The sequence below is a fragment of the Boleophthalmus pectinirostris genome, unplaced genomic scaffold (genome assembly GCF_026225935.1).
Source record: "Boleophthalmus pectinirostris isolate CB_2022bp ecotype Guang Dong unplaced genomic scaffold, ASM2622593v1 HiC_scaffold_1, whole genome shotgun sequence".
Lineage (NCBI taxonomy): Eukaryota > Metazoa > Chordata > Actinopteri > Gobiiformes > Gobiidae > Boleophthalmus > Boleophthalmus pectinirostris.
The window spans coordinates 36,557,984-36,583,840 of record NW_026570970.1 but is presented as its reverse complement, the minus strand read 5'-3'; the positions used below and the strand labels follow the sequence as shown (position 1 = coordinate 36,583,840).

The 25,857-nt window shown below is 40.2% G+C and overlaps 1 protein-coding gene and 1 pseudogene across 1 annotated transcript in view; both read left to right on the top strand.

The window, feature by feature from the left end:
- The window catches only part of gulp1a (GULP PTB domain containing engulfment adaptor 1a), a 301,457-nt gene that overhangs the window by 216,871 nt on the left and 58,729 nt on the right, over window positions 1–25,857 (top strand). The window contains 1 exon segment of the mRNA XM_055161647.1: window positions 14,641–14,702. Within this exon segment, the coding sequence (XP_055017622.1) occupies window positions 14,641–14,702 (62 nt within the window).
- LOC129409035 (small nucleolar RNA U3) lies at window positions 22,705–22,797 on the top strand (annotated as a pseudogene).

Sequence of the window (25,857 nt, the reverse complement as noted above, 5' to 3'; positions counted from 1 at the left end):
AGGGGGCAGTTCCACGTGTTCAATGCCAATATATCTTAAGGAAGAGATAAGATGGTTAAAATCAACAAAGGTTACGTTCAGACTGCAGCCTGAAGTGACCCAAATCTGATTTTTTTGGCCCCTATGTTCCTGTATCTGATCTTTTAATGACAGTCTGAACGACACATGTCCAATTTTTTCAAATGTGACCCAGGACACTTGGATATGTGCTCCTGAAACCGATGCATATCCGATCTTTGACATGCGACTTCAGTCTGAACGGCCAAAGTGCATTCATCCACCTACACGTTATCAACAAGCCACAAACGTCACTATTCTGCGCTGAAGTAGGTGAAAATTGTTAATGAACTCTGTGTCACTGAAGTGAAGCACATCACCACTCACCACTCTTGGCTCCGTCTCCACATCCACACGTTCCTTTCAACGGACGTCGCTGCCGCTGTCCCACAAAACACCACGACCAAAAACCTCGTCCTTCTCCTTCTCAATCTCCTCCTTAAAACAAGTAAGTTGTTCATGTTCTGGCTCCGGTACGAGAGGAACTTTAAAATCTCCAGGTGCTCAATGCTGCGTCCATGTTTGGACAACTTCTGTAAACACAGAGACGCTCGCTGCGGTTGACGTCGTCGTGTCTCCAGTGCACATGCAGGACACTTTCGGGCCGTTTAATGTTCACACTGGAGTCACATACAAGTCACATTTAATTGGAAATGTGAACGACCTCGCAAAAACATCGGATTTCACAAAAAAATCCAAATTAAGCATTAAGCCCTGCAGTCTGAACATAGTCTTAGATCAAACTCCACATTCAGTCCGTGAGGAGCTAGAGTCTTAAGTTGGTGAATCCAGAAGTGTTTCTTTTTGACAGGAGCATTTCAAGATTCCCACCTCTAGGGGGCAGTTCCACATGTTCAATGCCAATATATCTTAAGGAAGAGATAAGATGGTTCAAATTTGTGATGGGCGAGTGGAGCCTCGTGAAGTATTGACACCTCAGTCGCAATATTGTCTCAAATGGTTGGACGTGTCTGAGGCCTCGAAGAAACACTGACCTCTAGTGGACAAATTTAACCATTGGCATGCAGGTGTCTCAGCATCGATGAAGTATTGTTAGTGTAAGACAATACTTGTGTGCAGAGCGACACCACACCTATCAACAACAATAATAATGATTTAAAATAATATGTAAAGAGCAACATAAATAGCAGCTGTGAATAAGAAAATAGCTGATCTTGTTAGGTGGAATTTGGAATCCCAAATCATGGATCGCTTTTTTCCACTTGTAGATGTCATCGAAAATGAAACAAATTCCACAAATGCGTCACACAATACTCCTCACTACCCAACGTTTTGAAGAAATATCGGTGCATCTTTTATACTGTAGCAGTTTAGCGCTTGTCAAACCATGGAAGAACACTCTGAAGCACTCTGAACCAATCACAGAGCGGAACATTTGCTGAGCCAATGAAACGCTTCGATATATTGAAGCGACTGACATGCAGAGCGAAGCAGTAGGGGGAGGGACCGACACTTCCACACTTTGGTCAGAGGAAGTGCTTCGGAGCGATTTGTTTCAGAAAGAACGAGACATGCTCCGGAGCTCCGTCTCATTTGCTCGTCACTAGTTAAAATCAACTAAATGAGCTGCCACAGGATAGTTCATGTTTTTACATCTGATTGTGCTCCTGTGTTCTGCAATACGTGTTTTTTGAAGTCCTGCTTGTTTTACCACAGGGACAGGTGATCATATAAATCACAGACTTAGTGTTGCAGGATAGAATTCCTCTGATCATTTTTTCCTTTCCAGTGTGAGGAGCTTAAAACTGTTGCACCGATACCTGTAGTTACACTGACTGCACCCACCACAGCGGCAATTTCCATCAGGAATAGGAGTCAGTATGGTTTGGTATGATGTGGTCTGATTTGGAAGAAGATAGGAGTGTACAAGTCTATCTCTAAGGTTTCTTCCTCTTTTATACACCACTAGGGGGTGCTCTTTGAAAGCCACACCCAACAAAGGGTCAGTTTGTAGTATATGCCAATGTTTTGTTATGATGTTTTTAAATTGTTACGTAGGTTTTGAGTACACAGTGGAAAATATAATATGATTATTGACATTTTTTGGAGGGTTGACCCTTAGAAAGTCAGACCTAGGTTTCCCTTTAAGATTTCCCTTTTTTAGTGGCAGCATCATTTAAAATAGATTTCTTATAACCTCTTTGTTCAGAGTTTGTCATCATATTGCTTAAATTTCTTTCAAAGTCGCCATTTTTACCGGATACCAGATTTCAGCCATGGAATTGCCAATCTCTCCTGAAGTAAAAGTAAAAGGAGCTGTTAACAGGGATTGGACGTTCATGGGACATTTTATATGATCGTGAAAAACGCTGACAAACAAACCAACAAGAATTGCCTTTTTTATACCCAAATGTGCAGAAAAAAGCAACTTATCCTTGATGTTTTCTTCTAGATCCTTGTTGTTTTCTTTCATAATAAAGTGCAAGTCTAGAAGAGTTGTTTAAATATAGAACTCTAAATATTAAAAGTATAATCAAGCAGAGATTGACAGGCGGATTGGTGCAGCGTTTGTAGTGATGCGGTTGCTGTATCGGTTCGTTGTGGTGAATAAGGAGCTGAGCCGAAAGACAAAGCTCTCGATTTACCACTCAATCTGTGTTCCTCCCCTCACCTATAGTCATGAGCTCTGGGTAATGACCGAAAGAATGAGTTTCCTCTGCAGGGTAGCTGAGCGCTCCCTTAGAGAGAGGGTGAGGAGTTCAGTCACACAGTCTGAATGACGCAGATCCAATTTTTTCTCAGGACACTTGGATATGTGCTCCTAAAACCGATACATATCTGATATTTTGACATGGGACTTCAGACTGAAGGGCCAGGTCTTATTCATCCCACCTACACGTCACAAATGTACACAAATGTTCGTCTCCTCATACAAAAGTTGTGTCTGAACTCCGTGTGAGTGAAGCAGTGAAGCTTCACCACAGCTCTTGACTGTGACCAACAAGTCCCTTTCTACGGACATTGCTGCCTGCTGCCCCACAAAACACCATGGGCAAAATCCCCATCCTTCTCCTTCTCAATCTCCTTCTTAAAACGAATAGTCTGTACATGTTCTGGCTCCAGTACGACAGCAGCTTTAAAATCGCCAGATGCTCAATGCTGCGTCCATGTTTAGGCACCTTCTGTAAACACTGAGCACACTCGCTGTGTGTGACGTCGCCGTGTCCTTTACTGCGCATGTGGGACACATTTGAGGTGTTTAAAGTTGGGGTTTCACCGGAGCAGCTGGAGAAAGTGTCTGGGGTGAAGGAAGTCTGGGAGTCCCTGCTTAGACTGGTGCCCTCGCAACATGCCTCCAGATAAGAGGAAGAAAATAGATGGATGGATAATTAAGCATATCTATAACATTTCCAAACTGTCAGCAGCTTTAATAATTATCACGACATAATCGTTAACCGATATAATTTGAACCAAGATAATCCTGACACCAAAGATGAATATCGTCCCATGCCTGCCTGTTGACATGAAAGTACAGAAGCTGAGTTGGTAAAAGCATTTGTCCACTGATCAGAAGGTTGGCGATCACAGCTCCCACAGATGAATGCTGTCGTTTTGTCCTTGGGCAAGACACTTAAGCCAGCTCGCCTCAGTGTCTGTGTACTCTGGTGTCTGACTGTGTGTGTGAATGGGTTAGTGCAGGTGTGTCAAACATACAGCACTCCAAGACCTTTAATCTGACCCTCGGCTGATTTTCTACAAAAATATTTTATATTATATTTTCTATTAAAATCTTGTTAATTTTCTGTGGTGTTTATCACAGCAGCGTCTCCAGCGTCTCTGTACGTGGCCCCTCCCACCAGAGCAGCACAAATGAAGACTTGTCTCTTTCCAAACGCTCTTAAAGGACGATCGTTTTGACTGTTGACCGTGACACCCTCATCAGAAAAATGTCCAACATGAGAAAAGTGGAGCCGAGTGCAGGATTTTACAACAAAAATTGACTTATTCCTATTTGCAAACAAGTTCATGTTAAAACATTGTGTTGAAATGTTCTTAAAGTTTCAGGTTGTTCATAATATTATAATATTTTGTAAAAGAAAGAGTTCATCCATTAAAAAAGATTTCTGTAATAGATTTGTGTTTCTCTGCACAAATATTTGAACTTATTGTTATTTTTGGGGTTTATATGACATGAGTTTTCTGATCCGGCCCCTTTGGGATCAAAGTAGGTTGGATACGGCCCCCGGACCAAAATGAGTTCGACACCCCTCGGTTAGTGGTTCCTTATTGTGCCTTGGAAAAAGGCTGTATATTTAAAAAAAAAAAAAAAAAAGATATAATAAATGTTGACATCACAAGGTGGAACAGAGCATTTTGAGCTTTGGAGATGTACGCAAACTAATCAGGCAGGATTACTTGTGTAAATGAAACAAAACACAACTCCTGGTCTGCTTTTTAAGCAGTAACAACATTACAACATGATTTATGCTCACAACAGTCCATTTTGTGTAATACAGGACCTTCAAATTTGTATCGTCCTCATTGCGTCAGACGGTGAACAGAAGGTGACAGCCTCGGCACAAACTCATATTGTGTACTTTATATTCATGATTACACTTTGACACACGAGCGTTTGTAGCTGTAGCTCCTCGGGCGCCTCTGTCACCGCTGCTGTCAGAGAATCACAAACGCCTTCACTTACACAGTGCACTTAGATTATGGCGTCCTATATTCAGACAGGTGTACAATAAATACTCTCTAAAGAATACATCCTATTTTCAACGTGTATTTCAGCTCAGTGTCGCGCTTCAATACAGATAGTTTATATAAGCAGCTCTTGAGGTTATAATAAGTCATCTGTGTACTGTCTACATCTCGTTATAAGGAGTTTTGCTGAGAATCAGGAAGTCCACAGTTATCATCCTAGTTTTTGTTAGAGTTACAGAGACTTTGGCTCACACTATACCTGATTTTCCCCGTGTATTTGAGTGCAGATATGTTGTATAAACAGCTCTTGTGGTCAAAATTAGTCCTCATCTAATTATCTGGAGTTTTGCTGTCCGAGAATCAGGAAGTGTGAGGTTAGCATGCTAGTTGTTGTTAGTATTACCGAAACAAAAACTGACCTCATGTTCAGTCTGACTTCATCATGGTTTAGGTCTGGTTATACTGGTTTATAGTCCCTGTCCTGGTTTAGACTTGGTTAAGGCCTGGATTAGTCCTGTCCGATTACTGCTGCAATCGAGACAAAGACCAGTCTGAGACCACAGGGTCCAGAGACCAGGACAAGACCAAGACCTCTGAGGGTCAAGACCGAGACAAGACGAGACTTTTAAAATGCCAAGACAAGACCAAGACTTTTAAAATACTGAGACAAGACAAAGACTTTTAAAATACCGAGACAAGACCAAGACTTTTAAAATACTGAGACAAGACCAAGACTTTTAAAATACTGAGACAAGACAAAGACTTTTAAAATACTGAGACAAGACAAAGACTTTTAAAATACTGAGACAAGACAAAGACTTTTAAAACACTGAGACCGAGAACATGGCCTGTCGAGACCAAATCAAGACCATTTTGTCATTTCTTAAATTTATTTGTAATTTACACTTATTTTGGCACAAATATATCAATGATTTTATAAATCTATCTCCATCTGATCTGATTAATGTTCATTTAGTCTTAAAATAAGTCAAGAAAACTGTTCTGCACTGAAACACTCTGTCCCCCTTTTTTGGACCCTGACCCACAGTTTGAGAACCTCTTCTTTAATTAATATAATTTCCACCGGCAGAGTTTACAGAGTTTTTTCAAGTTCATAACATTTACAGTTAGATCTCTTACTGGTTGTGCAGTGATATTGAGCAGTCTCTGCACATTCCCCGGGCCGTATGAAATATGATCACACTCGTTGAGTGTCAGACCTTGAGTGCAAATGCTAAACCTGATTTTTCTGTATCTGAGCAAAATGTGTCTTCCCCAAGTACAGATAGATTATATAAACAGCTCTTCAGGTCAAAATAAGTTTGCTGTGTATATCTGTGTCTAATTATAAAGCATTCTACTGTCTGCTAGTTGTTGTTAGATTTACCATGACAGCAAAACTCCACTCGGCTTCAGTCTGAGTTTCATTGTGTTTAGGCCTGGTTATACAGGTTGGTTTTGACCTGGATTAGTCCTGGTTTGGATCTGGTTTAAACCATAGAACTGGTTTAGTCTGATATGACAGTATTAATATCTAAATCCAACATTAGATCTGTTTTAATATTCTATAATCCTAACAAAAACTAGTTTAGTCCCAGTATAGACTTGGTTTAGATCAGGTTCAGTGCAGGTTTGGATCTGGGTTAGACCGTAGACCTGGTTTAGTCTGGTATTCAAAGCAGTTTAGTCCCAGTTCAGTCTTGCCTTAGATTGTAGATTGGATTTAGTCCTGGTTTTAGTCCTGGCTGATTGAGACCTGGTTCAGTCTGTGTTTCATTGTTATACTGGTTTATTATCCTAGTCCCAGTTTAGTTTAGATCTGAATTAGTCCTGGTTTGGATCTGGTTTAAACCATAGACCTGGTTTAGTTTAATATGACAGGATTAATATCTAAATCCAACATCAGATCTTTTTTTAATATTCTCTAAACCTTTCTAAAACTAGTTTAGTCCCAGTATAGAGTTCTAGATCTGGTTCAGTCCAGGTTTGGATCTGGCATCTGGGTTAGACTGTAGACCTGGTTTAGTCTGGGATTCAGTCCCAGTTCAGCCTCAGGTTAGATTGCAGATTAAATGTAGTCCTCGGTGTAGTCCTACTTGACTGAGACCTGGTCCAGTCTGTGTTTCTTGATTATTATACTCATTTATAATCCTAGTGCCAATTTAGTTTAGATCTAGATTAGTCTTGGTTTAGATCTGGTTTAGACCATAGTCCTGATTGTAGGTTTAGACTTGCATTATTTGAGCAGAATTTGCAGTACAGATTAGGGATGGGCATTCGATTAAATTTTCTTAATCAACCATCGGGAGAATTAACGATTGATTTTCATTAACGTTTTTATATTAAAATGATCATCATTATTATTACTATCTGCACTACTAATCTGCATAAATAAATTCAACTTTACAACATATAAATCATAACCACTCTAGAGCCACATCAGCCCGTTTGACATTATAATGTGTTTAATGCAACTTTGTGCAAGTCTCACAGAAACAAAACTTAAAACCTCATGGCTCATTTGCATAAACTGAGCAAAATTGTGCACTGATGCGGTCAACTTCTGTCGGACTAAAGGACATGACTCAGGTGAATACAGGTGAGTGTGACCATATTTGCGTTTGTCAAAACCAGGACACTGTACGGGGGTGGAGGTGGGGACTCGTCATCGACATTGCGCGACTCTCACCTGGCAAAACCTTTTAATGTTTGTCGGTGTCCTGGTGCTTTGAGGTCCCTGACACCCCCACTGGACACCGAAACATATGTGCTGCTTTCCACACTGTGCACATGGCCTCCCACTTGTCTCGACTGGGATGGAAAACAGATAATTTCTTGTACAAATCAGGCTGACCAACTGTTTGTGTCTGCTCGCTCCTTCTGAGTTACAGAGAACTACGAGAGCCGCTCAATTTAATGGCTCAGTGAAACATCATGAAAACCCAGGACAGGATGTGGAAAAGGGACATGTCCAGGGAAAAACAGACATTGGTCACCCACACACCAACCTACATTCAGTTTGTCGATTAAAAATGAACGTAATCGACAAAATTCTTAATGATTATCAATTAATCGAATAATAATGCCCATCCCTAGTCCAGATATATTGCATATGCAGCTCTTGAGGTCAAAATAAATCCACTGTGAACTATTTATGTCTAATTCTAAGGAGTTTTATTGTCCAAGAATCAGGAATTGCAAGGTTAGCATGGTAGTTGGGGTTCGCTTTACCTGAAAGTTGTGATAAGTGCTTATAAACTCATCACGGTGAATCATTAGGATGTTCTGAATGGATAAGGTCAGTGAGGAAGAACTTTGGACCTCTGCAAGCTGTTTAAAAACGTCTAGTTCCGATTTTCACATTTTTTAAGGCAGTAATAATCAGTCTCGTCTCATTCCCCATTTGAAATTGAACCATTATGATGCCACACGAAAGGCTCGGGTCAATAAATCATTTCTACTTCCTGTTTCAAATCTATGAGGCGTGATTCTATGTGAGAAGTCCAGATGTCACATTTACATATTTATATCACGTTTTACCGCCACATGGAAACCTGCTCGAGTCCGGGTCTAGTCTGGGGTTAGATCTGGTTTAAATTATAGACTTAGTTTTTCTTACTAAGCCTAGTTTATTCCAATTTAGTCCCAGTACAGACTCGGTTTAGATCTGGTTCAGTCCTGGCTTAGAATGTTGAGGTTAGTCTTGGTTTTGTCCTGGTTTTTGTCCTGGTTCAATCTGAGTTTAATCAGGTTTTATTTCTAGATTAGACCTGGTTATACTGGTTTATAATCTGTGTTCCAGTTTAGACTTGATTTAAACCTGGATTAGTTCTGGTTTGGTTCTGGTTTAGTTTTTGAAGCAGGTTAGACTTGTGTTAGTCCTGGTTTAGTCTGGGGTTAGATCCGGTTTAAATCATAGACTTGGTTTTCCTTACTAAATCTAGTTTAACCCCAATTTAGTCCCAGTACAGACTTGGTTTAGATCTGGTTCAGTCCTGGTTTGGATCTGGGTTAGACCATAGACCTGATTCAAACCAGTTTAGTCCCAGTTTAGTCCTGTTTTAGAATGTTGATTGGATTTAGACCTGGGTTAGTTTTGGTTTTGTCCTGGTTTTAGTCCTGGTTCAATCTGAGTTTAATCAGGTTTTAGTTCTAGATTAGACCTGGTTATACTGGTTTATAATCTGTGTTCCAGGTTTGGATCTGGGTTAGATCATAGACCTGATTTAGTCTGAGATTCAAACCGGTTTAATCCCAGTTCAGTCCTGGTTTAGAATGTTGAGGTTAGTCTTGGTTTTGTCCTGGTTTTAGTCCTGGTTCAATCTGAGTTTAATCAGGTTTTAGTTCTAGATTAGGTCTGGTTTATAATCTGTGTGGACCTGGATCAGTCCTGGTTTGGATCTGGTTTAGACCATAGGTTAAGCAGGTTCGACTTGCGTTAGTCCGGGTTTAGTTTCTTGTCCTGGTTTAGTTCTTATACTTTCTCTACTTTGAGGAAGAATTTATTTTAATAACACACGCAGGATATTGTTTGTGTTCCTCTAACGGACACAGAGATGCAAAATACAAACTCAGGAAATAGCAAAAATAATGAGAAGACTTTATTCCTCACCTCTTGTAAAGTGGTCAAATTTAAACTGCAGCATCTCATCCATATTATTCATAGAAATTGTTCTCCACAAATAATGACACCAGTTCACAAAACAGTTCTGTGAATCCAGTTTGAGGGTTTCTTTAAAAGTAAAAAGGCAAAAGTAGTTGACGTGTGTCTGTTTACATCCACACAGCGCACGGATCGAGGTGAAGCTGCAGATTTGTGATAGTGTGGACCTGTGGACTTTATCGCCGATCTTTTATGCTTTAAAAATCATGTATCTGAAGTTTTGCACTACATTTCACAAATAATAATAATAACACCATTTTGACTTGTATCTAAACTAGAAGTGCAGAGCTCAGATCTTTTCAACACTTGTTTTATGTATGTTGTATGTTTTAATAGTATTGAATTTGTTTATGTTGTCGTAAAGCAACCAGTGTCCAGAAATAAATAATAATAATAATAATAATAATAATAATAATTAATAATTATTATTATTATTATTATTATTATTATTATTATTATTATTATTATTATTTATTATTATTATTATTATTAAGAGTCTTAAAGTGAGTGGTTTTACTGTAGACGAGAAACAGCTGACGTGCTGATGTGTCTGAGTCTGACCCGAGCCCGAACGTAACACATATGTCCAGTGTGATTGCAAACAAGTTGGGACTTGGTTGGAGGAGGTTGGAGGAGGTTGGAGGAGGTTGGAGGAGGTCAGAGGTGGTGGACCACAGCATGGCACAGAACTCTACATATAAACACACAGGGTTGTGTGATAAAGTCATGGGACTGTGGTTCAGGTTGTGCAGGTCTGGTTTAAACTTGGTTAGACCTGATTTAGACTTGGTTTAGATTTGCTTTAGACCTGTTTTATACTTGGTTTAGACCTTTGGTTTAGACTTGGTTTAGACTTGGTTTAGACTTGCTTTAGACTTGGTTTAGGCTTTAGACTTGACTTTAGACTTTGGTTTAGACTTTGACTTGCTTTAGACTTGCTTTAGACTTGGTTTAGACCTTGCTTTAGACTTGGTTTAGACCTGCTTTAGACTTGGTTTAGACTTGCTTTAGACTTGGTTTAGACTTGCTTTAGACTTGGTTTAGACTTGGTTTAGACTTGGTTTAGACTTGCTTTAGACTTGGCTTTAGATTTGGTTTAGACTTGGTTTAGACCTTTGCTTTAGACTTGGTTTAGACCTGCTTTAGACTTGCTTTAGACTTGCTTTAGACCTGCTTTAGACTTGATTTAGATGTGTCTTGGTTCTACCTCGGTCTCCTCGGTCTCCTCCACACACCATTAGAAATAAGAGTAAAAGTTTGGTTTTCTCCTGATGACAAAAAGAGACTGTGGGAGCTGAGAGCCCAGGTCAGCGGAGTGCACAGGCCTAGAGGCTCACTCGATCACACACACACTCATAGACACACACACACTTACTCACACACACACACTTACTCATGGGGTGTGAATCAGGTTGTGCAGGTGTGATTATAGAACCCTCCACAGTCGTGTTTGAGACATAGACCGTATATGACTTACATTTGGATCTTGTCGTCACTCTCTCTGTACCTGCTGCTGTGAGCCATGTCATTTTGGTCTTAAAATGTTCATATTAAGCATCGCGAGCCTCTTGTGCGGCGCTGAACTCTGTGGGTGATGTCACACTCGCTTAGTCCAATTTTTTTTGATACAGTCTATGGTTTGAGCACAGCGGGGGTCAGAAGGCCTAGTGTGAGTGCGCCCTTAAATCTGGTTTCGCCTCGTTCTGATCTGGTGTATTTGGAGAATCATTATTTGTATTTTGTGAGTTTTACACAGACATTTGGTTGTAGCAGATGTCGATGAGCTCATTTGAATTTCCTCCCGTCTTTAGTGTCCGATCTGTTATCGACTGGTCCATCTGACCCTTACACTGGTCTGCAGGAGAATGCACAAACATCTGTACCAGAAATTCAACACTTATTCACAGGTTTAATTAGTTTCACTATTGTTTTTGACACTGAGTCACCCCTCCCCTGTGCTAAATCACCCCCCCTTCAGAGTGACATCACAATACAATCAGATATATAGGCCTCATCCACACTAGTACGTATTTGAGTTGTTTTCGTTGTGGATGCAGTGTTCGTCCACACTAATCAGATGGAAAACGGCTCCAGAGACGGAACGATCTGGTGCCTCCAGCTCCCATGAATTCATCTGAGTACAGATCTGATCCAGCACTGTGAGGACACCTGAAAATGTTTATACGCTGATGTAGGTCTATGCACCGTGAAGTAATTCACCGCCAAAACACTGAGAGGGTAGAATATATGTCCATTCATATAAACGGTCTGTGTGTACGACCTGCAGATGTATAATTAGGGATGGTACGGTAAACAAAAGTCACGGTTTGGTACGTACCTCGGTTCAGACTAGGGATGACCATTCGATGAAATTTTCTTAATCGATCGTCGGAAGAATTAATGATCAATTATCGATTAATCATTAATGTTTTTTATATTAAAATGATCATCATTATTTTTACTATTTGCACTACTAATCTGCATAAATAAATTCAACTTTACGACATATAAACCGTGACCACTCTAGAGCCACATCAGCCCGTTTATTATAATGTGTTTAATTCAGTTTTGTTCAACTCTCACAGAAATGAAACTTAAAACCGCATCGCTAATTTGCATAAACTAAGCGAAGATAAAACTACAGCTCTTGTGTCGCTGATGTGGTTCAACTTCTGTTGGATTAAAAGACATGACTCAGGTGAATACAGGTTAGTGTGACCAGATTTGTGTTTGTCAAAACCAGGACACCGTACGGGGGGAGGGAGGTGGGGACTCGTCATCCGACATTGAGCGATTCTCACCTGGCAAAACTTTTTCCCACTGGACACCGAAACATATGTGCTGCTTTGTACACTGTGCACATGGACTCACACTTGTCCTGAACGCAACGGAAAGCGTGGACTTTCTTGTACAAATCATCGTTAAATACACATTTGTGCTTCGGTACGTTGCAGACTGACTGAATGTTTGTGTCTCGCTCCTTCTGATGCAGAGACACATGTACAGACCTGTGTGGTCACACTACACACAGCAACCATACATTCGTTTTGTCAATTAAAATTAATGTAATCGATGAAATTCTTAATGATTAATTATCGATTAATCGACTAATCATGCCCATTCCTAGTTCAGACCCTACGGTTCTGTAAATTTTCAGTACAGTGCAGGGTAAAAAAAAAAAAAAAACTAACCAAAAAGGCTGTTTTTATTGTTCAAATCTGAGGTAGCTGCAACATCCTGAAACAATCTGAAACAATAAGTGAACAAGCACCACATAGAAGACCAGCTCTACTGGTAGGTGCATCAGTGCAGTTTTGCCAAATGGCCTCTTTGGTAGCTTTACATTTCTCAGCAAGGTGACTGCTTGTGTGCTTCTCTATAGGCGAGTTTCATTGTTGATAAAAGCGCCCATTGCATGCTGGGAATTATTTTGGTCGGCGGCAAGAAACACTAATTCAACATGACGGACGGAGGGAGAAAACACGTAAAGGGTATTGATCCCGGTTATTTATCCACTCTAACGGCAGAGGACCCAAGACCATTTGACCAGAAATTGGTCATAAGCATCGATGGAGCCAAATCACCCTTTTCAACCCAGACAAAAGGTGGACCAAACCAAATTCACTTCGACGATATCCACAATGACTTGGGGGAAACTCCTGGGTCATTCACAGCAGAAAAGATGAAAACCTCCAAGAGTCTCGATGTGTTGTTGAACTTGTTGGAGTCCACGGTTTGTTAGGATCTTCTACGTTTGCTCTGTGAATGTTTGAAAGTCATTTAATTCACCGTTAGTGGTTCTTTTCACTCAGAATACGAAAAAGACATTTTCCTTCTTCTGCTTCTATTTGTGCATCCGATAATGCAGCAGGAATTTACCATTATCGGGGATAAATACGCGAGGTTACGCACTGTGTTTGACCACTATCCTGTTTCTTGCCTCCAACCAAAATATTTCCCAGCATGCAACGCACGCTTTTAATAATAATGATGTCAGCTGAAACTCGCCTATAAATGGCGCCTTTGTAGGACTACCGTTCTCATCTCCCACGCAGAGCTGATAAAATGTGCTGTTACTGTAAGGAAGCTTTCGGTAGCTCGAGAACTCCACGAATCTGTCGTGAGAGCGAATGAATGTGCAGCTGACAACTCCACTCGCCATTCTCAAAATGATTTAACTCGCAACCAGAGAGCATCAAAACAAACTACCAAGCAGAGGTTGTATTAGAAGGTCGGAGTTCAAAAAGCTAGACCAATCAAAGTTTTCAGATGCAAATGGGTAAATGAGTCCTGAAGGAACTTTATTTTGTACTGTGTATTCTACGTGAAAATGCTCGTACGGAACCGTAACCCCTGTACCGTGATGGTTCAATATGAATACGCATACCGTGCCACCCCTACATATAATCTCTGAAAAGTTTAACATGAACCATCTCCAACGTGACAGAAACACAGAACAGACTCACCATCAGCAGAACATCCCTCTGTCACAGAAAGAACACTCAGATTCCACTGAGTCTGTTTTTTTGAGCTCTCAGTTTATGCAAATTAGCCATGTGGTTTTAAGTTAAATTTCTGTAAAACGTAAACAAATATGCTCAAATCTGTGTGGATAGGGAAGGATTGCGGACACAGAAACGACGTGTCTGGACGCAGATCGTTTCCAATACGGTGATACGGCTTCGTTTCAGTGTAAACATAACCATAGATACTTTGCAGCTGATGTCATCAACATTCCCTGGGAGTTTTATTTTAGCTCAATTTCACCATAAAGAATTGACTTAGCTGAACTAGAACAGGTGATCTTTCTATGTCCCTCTCAGCTTTTTGTTAAAAATCAAACCATGAACGCTCGAATTGACCACAGGCTCCAGAAAATGAGTTGTTTAAATATGTTTTATACTGTTTTATTACATGTTAAAGCGTTTTCGGCAGTGTTTGCTAATGTGTGCATTGTGTCACCATGGTAACTGCTGAACATGGCGCGTTTGTGATGAGGGAACATTAGAACATGGCACAAAGCTGGTGCATTAGTGGAACAGCACACCCACTCCTCTCATGTTTTGTGTTACGGGTCGTGTTGCTGTGTGTGCGTGCTTGCGTGCGTGTGTGTGTGTCTGTGTGTGTGTGATGGAGTGTGTACTGTGAGTCTGTGTGACCAGGGAAGGGCTCATATCGAACACAGTAAAAAAAAAAAAAAAAAAAAAAAAAAGAACTCCTGAAATACTGACGTGTTTGTTTGTGTTTTTCAGATAAAACATGGATGCACACCCCAGAAGCCCTCGCCAAACACTACATCCCCTACAACGCCAAGGTAACACAGCACCAATTTTAAATCTGGTTTGGTCCCGGTTTAGACCTGGTTTTTAGGCCTGTTCAGACCTGGTTTAGACCTGAGTTTAGTCCTGGTTTACTCCTGGCTTAGTCTTGGTTTAAACCTGCTTTAGACCTGGTTGAGTTCTGGTTTGGTCCTGGTTTAGACCTTGTTTAGTCAAGGTTTGGACTGGGTTTAGAATGGATTTAGACCTTGTTTAGAACTTGTTGAGACCTGGTTTTGATCAGTTCAAATCTAGGTTAAAGTGAAATATGCACTACATCACCTACAACATTGTTTCACAAAGATATGGTCAGGTGAATCACAAGAGATTTTTTGGGGGATCGCTGTTACGGCTCGCAGCCTGTCTCCGGCTCCTTGTTACAATCTGCAGGTAGATCTGTTCTGACACATGTTGATATGTCAAGACATGTTTTGTATAATTCCTAATCTTTTTGTATGGCGAGGAGAATCAATTGGACAAAAGTTAAATTAACTTTTGTCCAGTCGACAAACTGAATTTTCTCCTCACCATGGATTCTACCTGGACAACTGAGGGATTCTTCACTAATCTTTTTGTAATTATTTTATTGACTGTTTTGTTCCAGTATTACTGGTTCAATTGAATGTTGAAAAGAAAAGAAATGTTCTGCATTTAATGTCCAAATAAGCGGCTTATGGATCCTTTTGTTGCTGCTTCAATGACTTTGCTTAAAACTTGAGTAATACTAATTGTCTCAGTCAACAATAAAATATTCTCATTAATGTTCAGTAATGCTCAAATCCACCTTTATTTTGTGATTTACGAATAATGTCTATTGACTTGGATCACAAATATGGATCCCCAGAAAAAAAAGTTTGGGAAACACTGAGCTACACCACCAAAGCAAGTCCAGATAAGCAGAGAGGTTTAGTCCTGGTTTAGATCTGGTTTAGATCTTGCTTAGTCCTGATTTAGATCTAGGTTACACTTGGTTTCGACCTGGTTTAGACTCGGTTGAGACCCGGTTTAGACCTGGTTTAGTTGTGCTTTGGTTCTACTTTAGTCTCCTCGGTCTCCTCCACACACCATTAGAAATAAGAGTAAAAGTTTTGGTTTTCTCCTGATGACAAAAAGAGACTGTAAGAGCTGTGAGCTGAGAGCCCGGGTCAGTGGAGTGCACAGGCCTAGAGGCTCACTCAATAACACACACACTCATAGACACACACACACACACACTTACTCACACGCACGCACACACACGTACAGACACACATACATTCACAAGCAAAACTTAAGGGGAAAATGTGCTAGAACTGCTTTTATGGAAAATATGTGAAATGGAGTGGAGAATGTAAATGTACAAGTTACTTACTGCTGTTTCAAAGTGTTCTGAAGTGGTCTGGTTTGAATGAAAGCTCAGTTCAGGTCTAATCACATGCTATAATGTTAGCTTTAGATCACATCACAACATTCTATAGACCAATAACATTTAATACAGATGAGGTCAGCTCAGATGTATAATATATTACCGTATACTTCAGACTATAAGTCGCACCAGCCAAAAAAATGTGTAATGAAGAAGAAAAAAACATATATGAGTCGCACTGGACTATTAGTCATACTGTCTGGGGGAAATGTATTTTATAAAATCAGAGACCAGGAGCAGACATTTCCTGTGTAAAGTCAAGTTGTAGTAATAACAATAGAAGAGAGAACAACAGACTGTTAACGTCACATATGAACAGTTCTTCAGATAAACTATAACATAAACAACAGAACAGAACAAGTTTAACAAACTCTCCATCTCACTCCAAATCACTAAATCCATTCAATTCTTCATCCTCGGTGTCACTTCTGAACAACTCGGCCTCGACCTCCGGAGGTAAACAGAGCGTCACTTCCTCTTCTGTGTCGCTGTCGTCAGACTCAGCATCAGTTCCAGTTAGAATTATTCGGGTCTTTCTGAATCTCGACAGGATGGTTTCAGTGTCACTGAAGTCCAGACTTTGTCCATCCATCCAGTGACTTCAGGAAAGTTTCATGGTGCATCCTCCCAGTGTCACAAGTTTCTCTCTCACTCCAAACTTTCTTTCTGCTGCTCAATTCCCGTTTTCAGATGCAGATTTCTTGTAATCTACAAAATCTGATTTTGTTTTTGGGCCATTTGTGTTCAGTTTTCTCAGTCGTCTTTATAATTTGTTTAACTGTTACATTTTCAGTGGTGCAGAAGTAATGGTGCGATCGACTGACATGATCCAGACAGAACAGAGGCTCTTTCTGCAGGAGACATGTGCAGTAGAGTGAAGTGACAGTGGTACAGGAGGAACAGGAGCAGCAGATACTCACACACAAGACTAGAACCTCTCCACACTTCACTGTCAACATTTTAACATATAAGTATAAGAATAAGTTGCAGGAAACACCCAAACCATGAAAAAAGTGCCAAAATGGTACACGGTTTTCTGATCAGACTTGCGGTTGTGTTTTGTTTCATTTCCAAATGTTTAACACACAAACCCTGTATATTTAGGCTGAGTTCTGATACAGAAAACCTATTTCTGATGCCATGTGGTAATACAGGAAGTGCACCACTGTGTTTTTAAACTCCACACACCTTCACTAGAATCATCTGGATCATTTCAGCTCTGGAATTGCCAATCTCGACTGAACTAAAGGGTAAAATGTAGCTGTTAACTTGAAAAGTACCATGACGTTACAAGGAGGAACAGAGCATTTTGAGCTTAGGGGATGTAGAAAGACTAATAATAAAGAAGTCAATTTAGTATTATATAGGACCTTTAAACTCTCAAGTCAATTTTGTGTAATATAGGACCTTTAAAAAGTAAACTTGCAAAAGCTGAAGTGTCCAAAAGTATAGTTCAGAATTGGAGTTTTAACAACTTCCTTCCCTCTCTCTGTGTTCCTGATGAAACTTTAAAGTGTCTCAGAGATTGTCATATCCTTCCTCTCACCTGGGCTCGCGCTGTCCTCCTTAAATGAAGTCCTCTCTCGTCTTTATCACGTCTGCGGCTCTCAGGAAGTGCGCTGTTGGACTGCTCTGTTCTGAGTTCTGAGAGGTTTTAGGGACAGTCTGGAGTTTTTCGGTTGGCTGTGCTCAGAGTGATGGATGAGGCAGGCTCCAGTCACACTCAAGAGGACAAGAAAAGTTTAACAAGCTTTAGTTCTTTTATACTTCATAAGATATAGAAGATATTAAAGGTCTTATATTACACAAAATTGACTCTTGTGAGCGTTTAGTCGTGTTAGAATGTTGTTCTTTTCTCAAAAACAGACCTGGAGTTGTGTTTTGTTTCATTCACACATGTTTGATTAACGCTTTATTATGAGTCTGTCTACATCTCCAAAGCTCAAAACACTCTGTTCCACCTTGCGATGTCATCGAGTAGTAGTTTTCAAGTTAACACGTTATTTTGTTGCATTAAGTTCAGTTGAGACCGAGTGTGTACACATGCACATCAGTATCCCGGTTATTAGCCATATCTCGGTTATGTCAGTATTCAGGTTACTGCGTTTACATGCACGCTGGAGAAACCGGGACACTCATATTCGCATATACATGATCAAATGGAGTATCCCGGTTTCTTGACATAATCTTACAAATGCACAAGCGCAAAAATGAACTTAAATCAATTTAATAAACCAAGAAAAATACAAACCGTGAGCTCCTTTAGCATCAGAAGCTCGGGAGATTTAACCAGCGGTGAGGAGCTACGAGATATCCCACAATTAAAACCCACATTAAATCTTCTGCATAAATAAACTCAACTTTACAACATATAAACCATAACCACTATAGATCCACATCAGCCGTTTGAGAATATAATTCAGCTTTGTTTACATTTTACAGAAACGAAACTTAAACCACATGGCTCATTAGCATAAACTGTTAGCGGTGATAAAAACAGCTGCTCCTTGTGTCGCTGAGGCGTTTCAGCTTCTGTCGGACTAAATGACACGACTCAGTGGATTATGTGTGTTCTTTTTGTGACAGAAGAGGTGCTGATGATGGTGAGTCTGTTCTGTGTGGACAGTGTTGGGGAGTATCAGATTACATATACCAGAGTTACGTAATCAGAGTACAAAGAGTAACTGTATTCAGTTACAGTTACTGTTTCCATGAATGGTAATTGGATTACAGTTACGTTGTTGAAATAAATGGATTACAGGGCGGTATTTTCCTGTTTTCATATTTTGGGCTAAACCAGGACTAAAACAGGACTAAACCAGGACTAAACCAGGACTAAACAATATGACACTAACAGTAGGTGAACATAATTTCAGGCAGCAGTGTCTCATATAAAAATCATTTCTCTATCAATAATATTTTTAATATGTTTAAGTAAAGACTGGACCTTTTTTTTTTCTTTTATCAGATAAAACGAAACATCTTATGTTCAGATCTTCGTCTTTGCTTCTCTACAGTAAACAGTTGTCTGTTCATGGAGACTTGGGCTCAACAGACAATTTGAAGAAAACAAACAAGAACTTTCAGGATGTGGTTGTTACATTCATGTAGTTTAAAAAAGTATGACAATATCAAGTAATCCAAAGTATTCAGATTACGTTACTCACTTTAAGTAACTTAATGGATTACATTACAAACTACGTTGTGGGGGATGTAATCTGTAATCTGTAGGGGAATACATTTTAAAAGTCACCTTCCCAACACTGTGTGTGGATATCATATAGGAGATAGTTCATGTTTTAGCTTTTCAGCGATCACACGAGTGCAGATTGTACATGTGCAGGTTTAATGCAGCTTTTTATTTTACAGTCATTTCACTCATGTGTGGTCAGTTTATTTATGTTGGTCAATTTATTTATGTCGCTACTGTTGTGGTGAAAAGACTGGAAAGTATTTGTCTTTTGGACGCATGCACACTCAACTTTATGTTAAAGTAACTGGGATACTGCGTTTACATGCCACAGTATCCTGGTTACTATCGGAATATACCAGCTACAGTAACCATGTTTCTAATAACCGGGATACTGAAACCAGGTTACTGCGTTTACATGCACCATGAAGAAACCGGGATACTCAAAAAACCCGATCATAACTGGGATACTGATGTGCATGTGTACACACTCACTGACAATTCCAGAGCTGAAATGAACCAAATGATTCTTGTGAAGGTGCGTGGAGTTTAAAAACACAGTGGAGCACTTCCTGTATAACTGCATGACCTCACAAGTTGGAATAGAGTGTTTTCAGTTTGAGAGAAAAACTGAGCCTAAATATGCAGGATGTGTTTGCGATGAGGAAACAGCATTAGAACACAGACTAGAAGAATATGAGGATGTGACATTTGCTTGTCTCCACGGTGATGTTATTGCTTCTAACTGTGAGTGGGCTAGCCTATCCGCAGATCTGACCTGGCCTACTTTGGCTTATTAGTTTCACCTGCTAGGCTTCATGGAGGTACATCATTTTAATGTCAGTGTGGAAAATTCCAGTTTCTTTCTCTCTGCAAACGCAGCGGTGTATCCTCCATCTGAAAAGTTCCAGTGCTCATCTCGGGGCTAGTACAGGGACACTCACTGCGCGACTTGCGGGCCCCATGCGGCTTAAACCCAAGATAGTAACACAGCCAGGATATTTTTTCAAATGTTCTAGATCAGGTTACTCCAACTTGTAGCTCTCCACCCCATTCCAATTAGCTCGCCAAGGGATTTCTGAATTATACGTGCTGAATAAATAAAATTTGATTAATTACCATCATAAATTTACCATATTAATGCCCAGTCTTGTGCACTAATGAATGAATAATGGGTTATATTTTATGTATCTATCGTATTTTCCGGGCTATTAGTCGCTCAGGATTATAAGGTCATTAAATGGTCTGTTTTCAAACTTTTTTCACAAATAAACTTTAAACCAGACTTTAAAGGAAACCCAACAGTGTGATGGGTGAGTGGTTTTGTTTGTTTGTTCGTTCACGGTGACTCTGGGCTTTGTTCAGTTGTGGCGTGTAGGGAGGGTGTGTCTGGGACCGCTGGATTGTCGGCGTGTTCGCAGTGACTCAGTTGTTCAGTTGTGTCTAGAAGTGCACATTGCACTTTTTTCGGTTCGTTCCTCTGTTCTGTTCCTCGTCGGCGTGGAGTGATGAGTGTGTCTGTGGGTGTGTTTCGCTGTGCCGTCGCTGTCTGCTCTGTGTGTGTTTGCATGCGCTGCGGGTGGTGCGGTTTTGTAGTTTACTGAAGTCGTGCTGGGACACCTGAGTGGATTCGTGTATAGGGCGCTCTGGATTGTGGCGCGCGGTTGTTTTTTTGATGGGGTTGGAGGCTTAAGAGCGCGTCCAATAGCCCGGAAAATACGGTAACTGTCCCTAATCTAAGGCTGTGGCTTTTATATTTACAAAATTTCTTGCAACTGTTAAAATAAGTAGCGCTTTGGCATTTTTGTTTTATAAAGGTAGCTCACCAGAGGAAAAGTTTGGAGACCCTTGTTCTAGATAAACATAGAGTGAACACTGCAACGCAAATATCTGCATTACAGTAAGTATAAATCAAGGTTTAATTAATGAATGGTGTTTCCTAAAGGCGGCGCTGTGACCCCAGCAACCAGTGATGCACAGGTCCATGTATAAACGACCCGTACATGACCGATGCTTTCAACTAACCCACCCACAACTCTGAGCGTCAAAAATATTTGAAAATATTGTACCCGACCCGCTGCCTGACCCCCATTTTAAAAAGTAGAACATGCTCTTGATTAATATCATTGAAATAAAATGACCAACATAAATAAAATGACCAACTAGGGATGGGCATTCGAAAAAAAAATTTCTTAATCGATTGTCCGGAGAATTAACGATCGATTATCAATTAATCATTAAAGTTTTTATATTAAAATGATCATCATTATTATTACTATCTGCACTACTAATCTGCATAAATAAATTCAACTTTACGACATATAAACCGTAACCACTCTAGAGCCACATCAGCCCGTTTGACATTATCATGTGTTTAATGCACATTTGTGCAAATCTCACAGAAACGAAACTTAAAACCACATGGCTCATGAAGAAAAAAAACAGCTCTTGTGCGTTGATGCGGCACGACTCAGTGGAATACAGGTTAGTGTGACCATATTTGCGTTTGTCAAAACCAGGACACCGGACGGGAGGTGGGAGGTGGGGACTCTGTCATCGACACTGAGCTACTCTCAAACATTTGAATGTTTTTGGTGTCCTGATGAGCTTTTTCCCACTGGGCACCGAAATATATGTGTCTGCTTTGTACACTGTGCACATGGCCTCACACAGAAAGACACACGGATTGGCTGTGTTTCTTTTTTGTAGGATGTAAAATTTATCTGTAGAAATGCACATTTACAAAGGTGACTTGGTATGCTGGCGTATATCGGGTATAAGTGGCTCTCCTCTTGATTTTGCGCTTCCAATGTGACTCTTGTGAAAAAAAAAAAAAAAAAAAAAAACTATGAGTATAATGAGATCTAGTACCTGGGTTTCCAATAGAAACCACAGCTCCAATTAGAACTCGCCAATTCAGATACATTAGCTACTTAATATCAGCCAGTTGTGCACATGATTGTATGATTTAACCTTTTCTATGCTTCCAGTCCTCAGTCAGGGTTGTGCACTTTGTCAAACTAAACCTTCCATTAAGCCGAGCAGGCAGGGAGTAAGAGGAAATTCTGTTTATATTGGTTTGTGTTTGTTACGGCCCCGGCTCACAAGACCACAACAAAAACACAGGGACACAACAACGGCGAAAGTGGAGAGGGCATTTATTGCAAAAATAATCAATAATCGTTATGTTTCTGTTGTCAGTGTGTATGATTAATGTGCTCAGGGTGTGTGAGGGTGAATGAGAGTCAGTGCAATAGCGTTTTGTGTATGTCAGTGTTGAGGTGTGTGCGGGAGCAAAAAACACAAAAATAAAAGGCGTGTCTGGCTTTGGTGTGGCGGAGTGGCACGAGGACTTTGGGCAGAAGTGACGTAAAAAAAACGTAAAACACAACAACACAACAAACAGACAAAACTTTCAGAGATCATTTCTATAGTTTCTGACTTGAGAGATGTTTCTAAAGTGTTTGGTCTCGCTAAGGCCATCTAAATAAAGGCCTTTTAACTATCTTTTTTTCTCGTGTGATTTTGAATTCTTTGGAGAGTCTGGATTTCATTGTGTTTAAAGTTTTGATCCTTTTTCCAAGAGCAGCCTTTACCTGCTCTCACTGATTGGAACTCCTGCAGTAAACAGTCACATTTATTTTATTTTTTTTTCACAACAGATAAATAAAAAATCAAAACGGTGTGGAGCACAACATAAATTATAATGCAACCAAGAGTATGGTCATGATCTGTAGGACCAAAGAAGATAAGCACATGAGATTTCCTGACTTTTGCCTGTCAAATGTTGTGTTGCCTGTTACAAAAAAAATTTAAATATCTGGGGCAGATCATCAACACGGCCATGACAGATGATGATGATATATGTATAGACAGTGTAGGACGCTCTATGCTCGTGTGACTGTTTTAGGGATCGGGTCGAGTTTTGGCTTCATCGTGTGTCGTGCTTCGTGTAGTAAACATGGGGTAAAGAAAACCGATTTATACCTCACGACCAGCTCCCGATCGTCATTCGTAGGTCGCAAGAATATTAAACTTCAATCAATAAATCAAACTTTTATTTCTATAGCATCTTCCAACAACCAAAGCCGACCAAAGTGCTGTACAACATTAAAACAAGATAAAAAAAAACAGTAAACATACAAATAGGTCAGCAAAGCACATTACACCATTAAAATAAAGAAAGTGTCACAGGGCCACTAAGTGTTAAAAGCCATTCTAAATAAGTAGGTTTTAAGTTTGGCTTTGAACAAAGGCAGGTCAGGGATGGACCGTAACTCAATGGGCAAAGAGCTCCAGAGTTTTGGACCGGCCACTGCAAACTTGTTTGAAATCCAGTCGCCTCTCGTGAGGGTTTCGCTCTGTTGAAGTCGTTCCACGAGACGATTTGCCAGAATCTGTCAGACTGAGCATGTGCGGACACAGAAGAGGAAGCAGGATATGAGTTTGTGGAGGACGATGGCACCGGCGACTGTTTTGGACACAGGACATGGAGGCGCAGCTAATCCAGCAACACAAGAACACAAGTTTGGTGAAAAACTTTATGCTACTTACCTCCAGTTCCTTCTGAAGAACTGACAACCCGTACTGCCCACGTCTGCCCACATCTGACCAGCCATTTCTTTGACCATATTCGTCACCTCTTCCTTTTAGGCTTGTCGGCTCAGAGAATGGCACAAATTGCCAAGGCAGCGCGTGTGTTTTTTGTCTGGATCAGCATTGTGTCTCGGCACGTCTGTGGTTTTCTAATTCCGTGTTTTTTTTCTTTGTGGTTTTGTACTTCTGGAACAACAACTCTGGTCGTTATGTGAACGTACAGTGTCCGCAGGCAGGTCGCATTTCGAGAGTCAGTTCGTACAGTGTGAGAACATGATTCGTGAGCTGTGAACTTTTAAACCCTGTGATTTGTTTGTACAGTTTAAGCTGGGGCTGAGTGACATGACCGAAAATATTGCACAGTGTACGACCGGTAATATGCGTAAATTTGGTTCTTGTACAAAGGATGAAAAGTTGTTATTGTTTAAATCATATTTTTCACCGTTGTCCACAGCTCACCTCTGGACTAATTATAAAAAAGCCAGTTTGCAAAGACTGCAGGTGGTCTACAATGACGTTTTTCGGGTGCTTTTCAGGAAGTCACGATGGACGAGTGCGACTGAAATGTTTGTTACTGCACGAGTGAACACTTTGCAAGCTGCACTTAGAATTTTAATGTACAGTTTTATCTACAAACTGAACAAATCAGACAATGAAATAATAATGTCACTCTCAAATTTGAGATTCAGTTCAATAAGAAATCAGTCCAACGTGTGGAGACACTGGTTTGGTTGTCTTTTAAAAACTTAAATGTTTATTGTTTTGTATTGTCACTGTCCTTGTCTGTTTTAAAAGTGGACAATGACTCCGAAATAAAGATAATGATGATGAATGATGATTATGATGATGATGAAAAAAAGCAGGAAAAAAACTCTAAAAGTTCTCATACGTAACAGTGTTGTATTTAAAACAGATGTAACGAAAAACACACACACCATGCAAGTCATAAATGCACTTTTTTATCGCTGTATTTTGGCAAATCAAACATTTTCTACTGGCAGACATTTTGTGGACTCCGGTTTTGTAATGAGGAAATGTTTTGGCCAGCAGGGAAGTTTAATTGGAGACCCCTGATCTAGTCCTCGGAGCAGGGCTGTCCAAATTATGGCCCCTGCAGAACTGGCCCAAATGATCACAGGCACAACTTTTACTGCAAATTCAACCACTAAAGTAAAGTCATTCTCTCACTATCACCTGCAGGACTTCACGCCGCAGTGACACAGGACTAAACATAAGCTACGTTCAGACTGCAGGGCTTAATGCTCAATTCAGATTTTTTTGCGAGGTCGTTCACATTTCCAATTAAATGTGACTTGTGTGTGATCTCCCCTGTGAACTTTAAACACCCCAAAAGTGTCCCACAAGTGCTCAGTTTTTACAGAAGTTGCCTAAACGCTGGGTTCATCGCCCAAAATACAGTCCAGTTCTTCATAAAATGGACAAGTTACACGTTTGTTTGAGTCTTTAACCTCCTTGTATTTTCCCACAGGCTCTTTATTTTTTGTTGATATACGAGCCAGGATCGTCTGTAGCCGCACTCGGACATTTCAAAAAACGTCCAGTTCCGATAAGACTCCTCCAATTTGGCCTGAATACAGAGATCCCCCCCAAATATTAATTAATAGGGATGTAACAATAACCAAAATATCATGATATCGTATCATCAAATTCTCACAGTAACATCGTGGACCATCACAATATATTGAAAAGTTTCTTTGCTTAAAGGTTGTATAGAAGATTTTCCAAGGAAAGAGAAATGCAGCGACTGTTTGTCCATTTTCAAATGTCGCGCTTTGCTCCTCTTCCCCTTCTCTTCTTCTTTCACCGACGCCAAAAACAGACTTTCTTTTGTGGCAAACTGGTCGTGAATTCTTGTCTGCCATTACGACAAACTTTGTGCAAAACTTTGTGTGAGAGGAAGATACAGTTCAAAAAAGACGCTAAGAACAGCTGTGAGTAA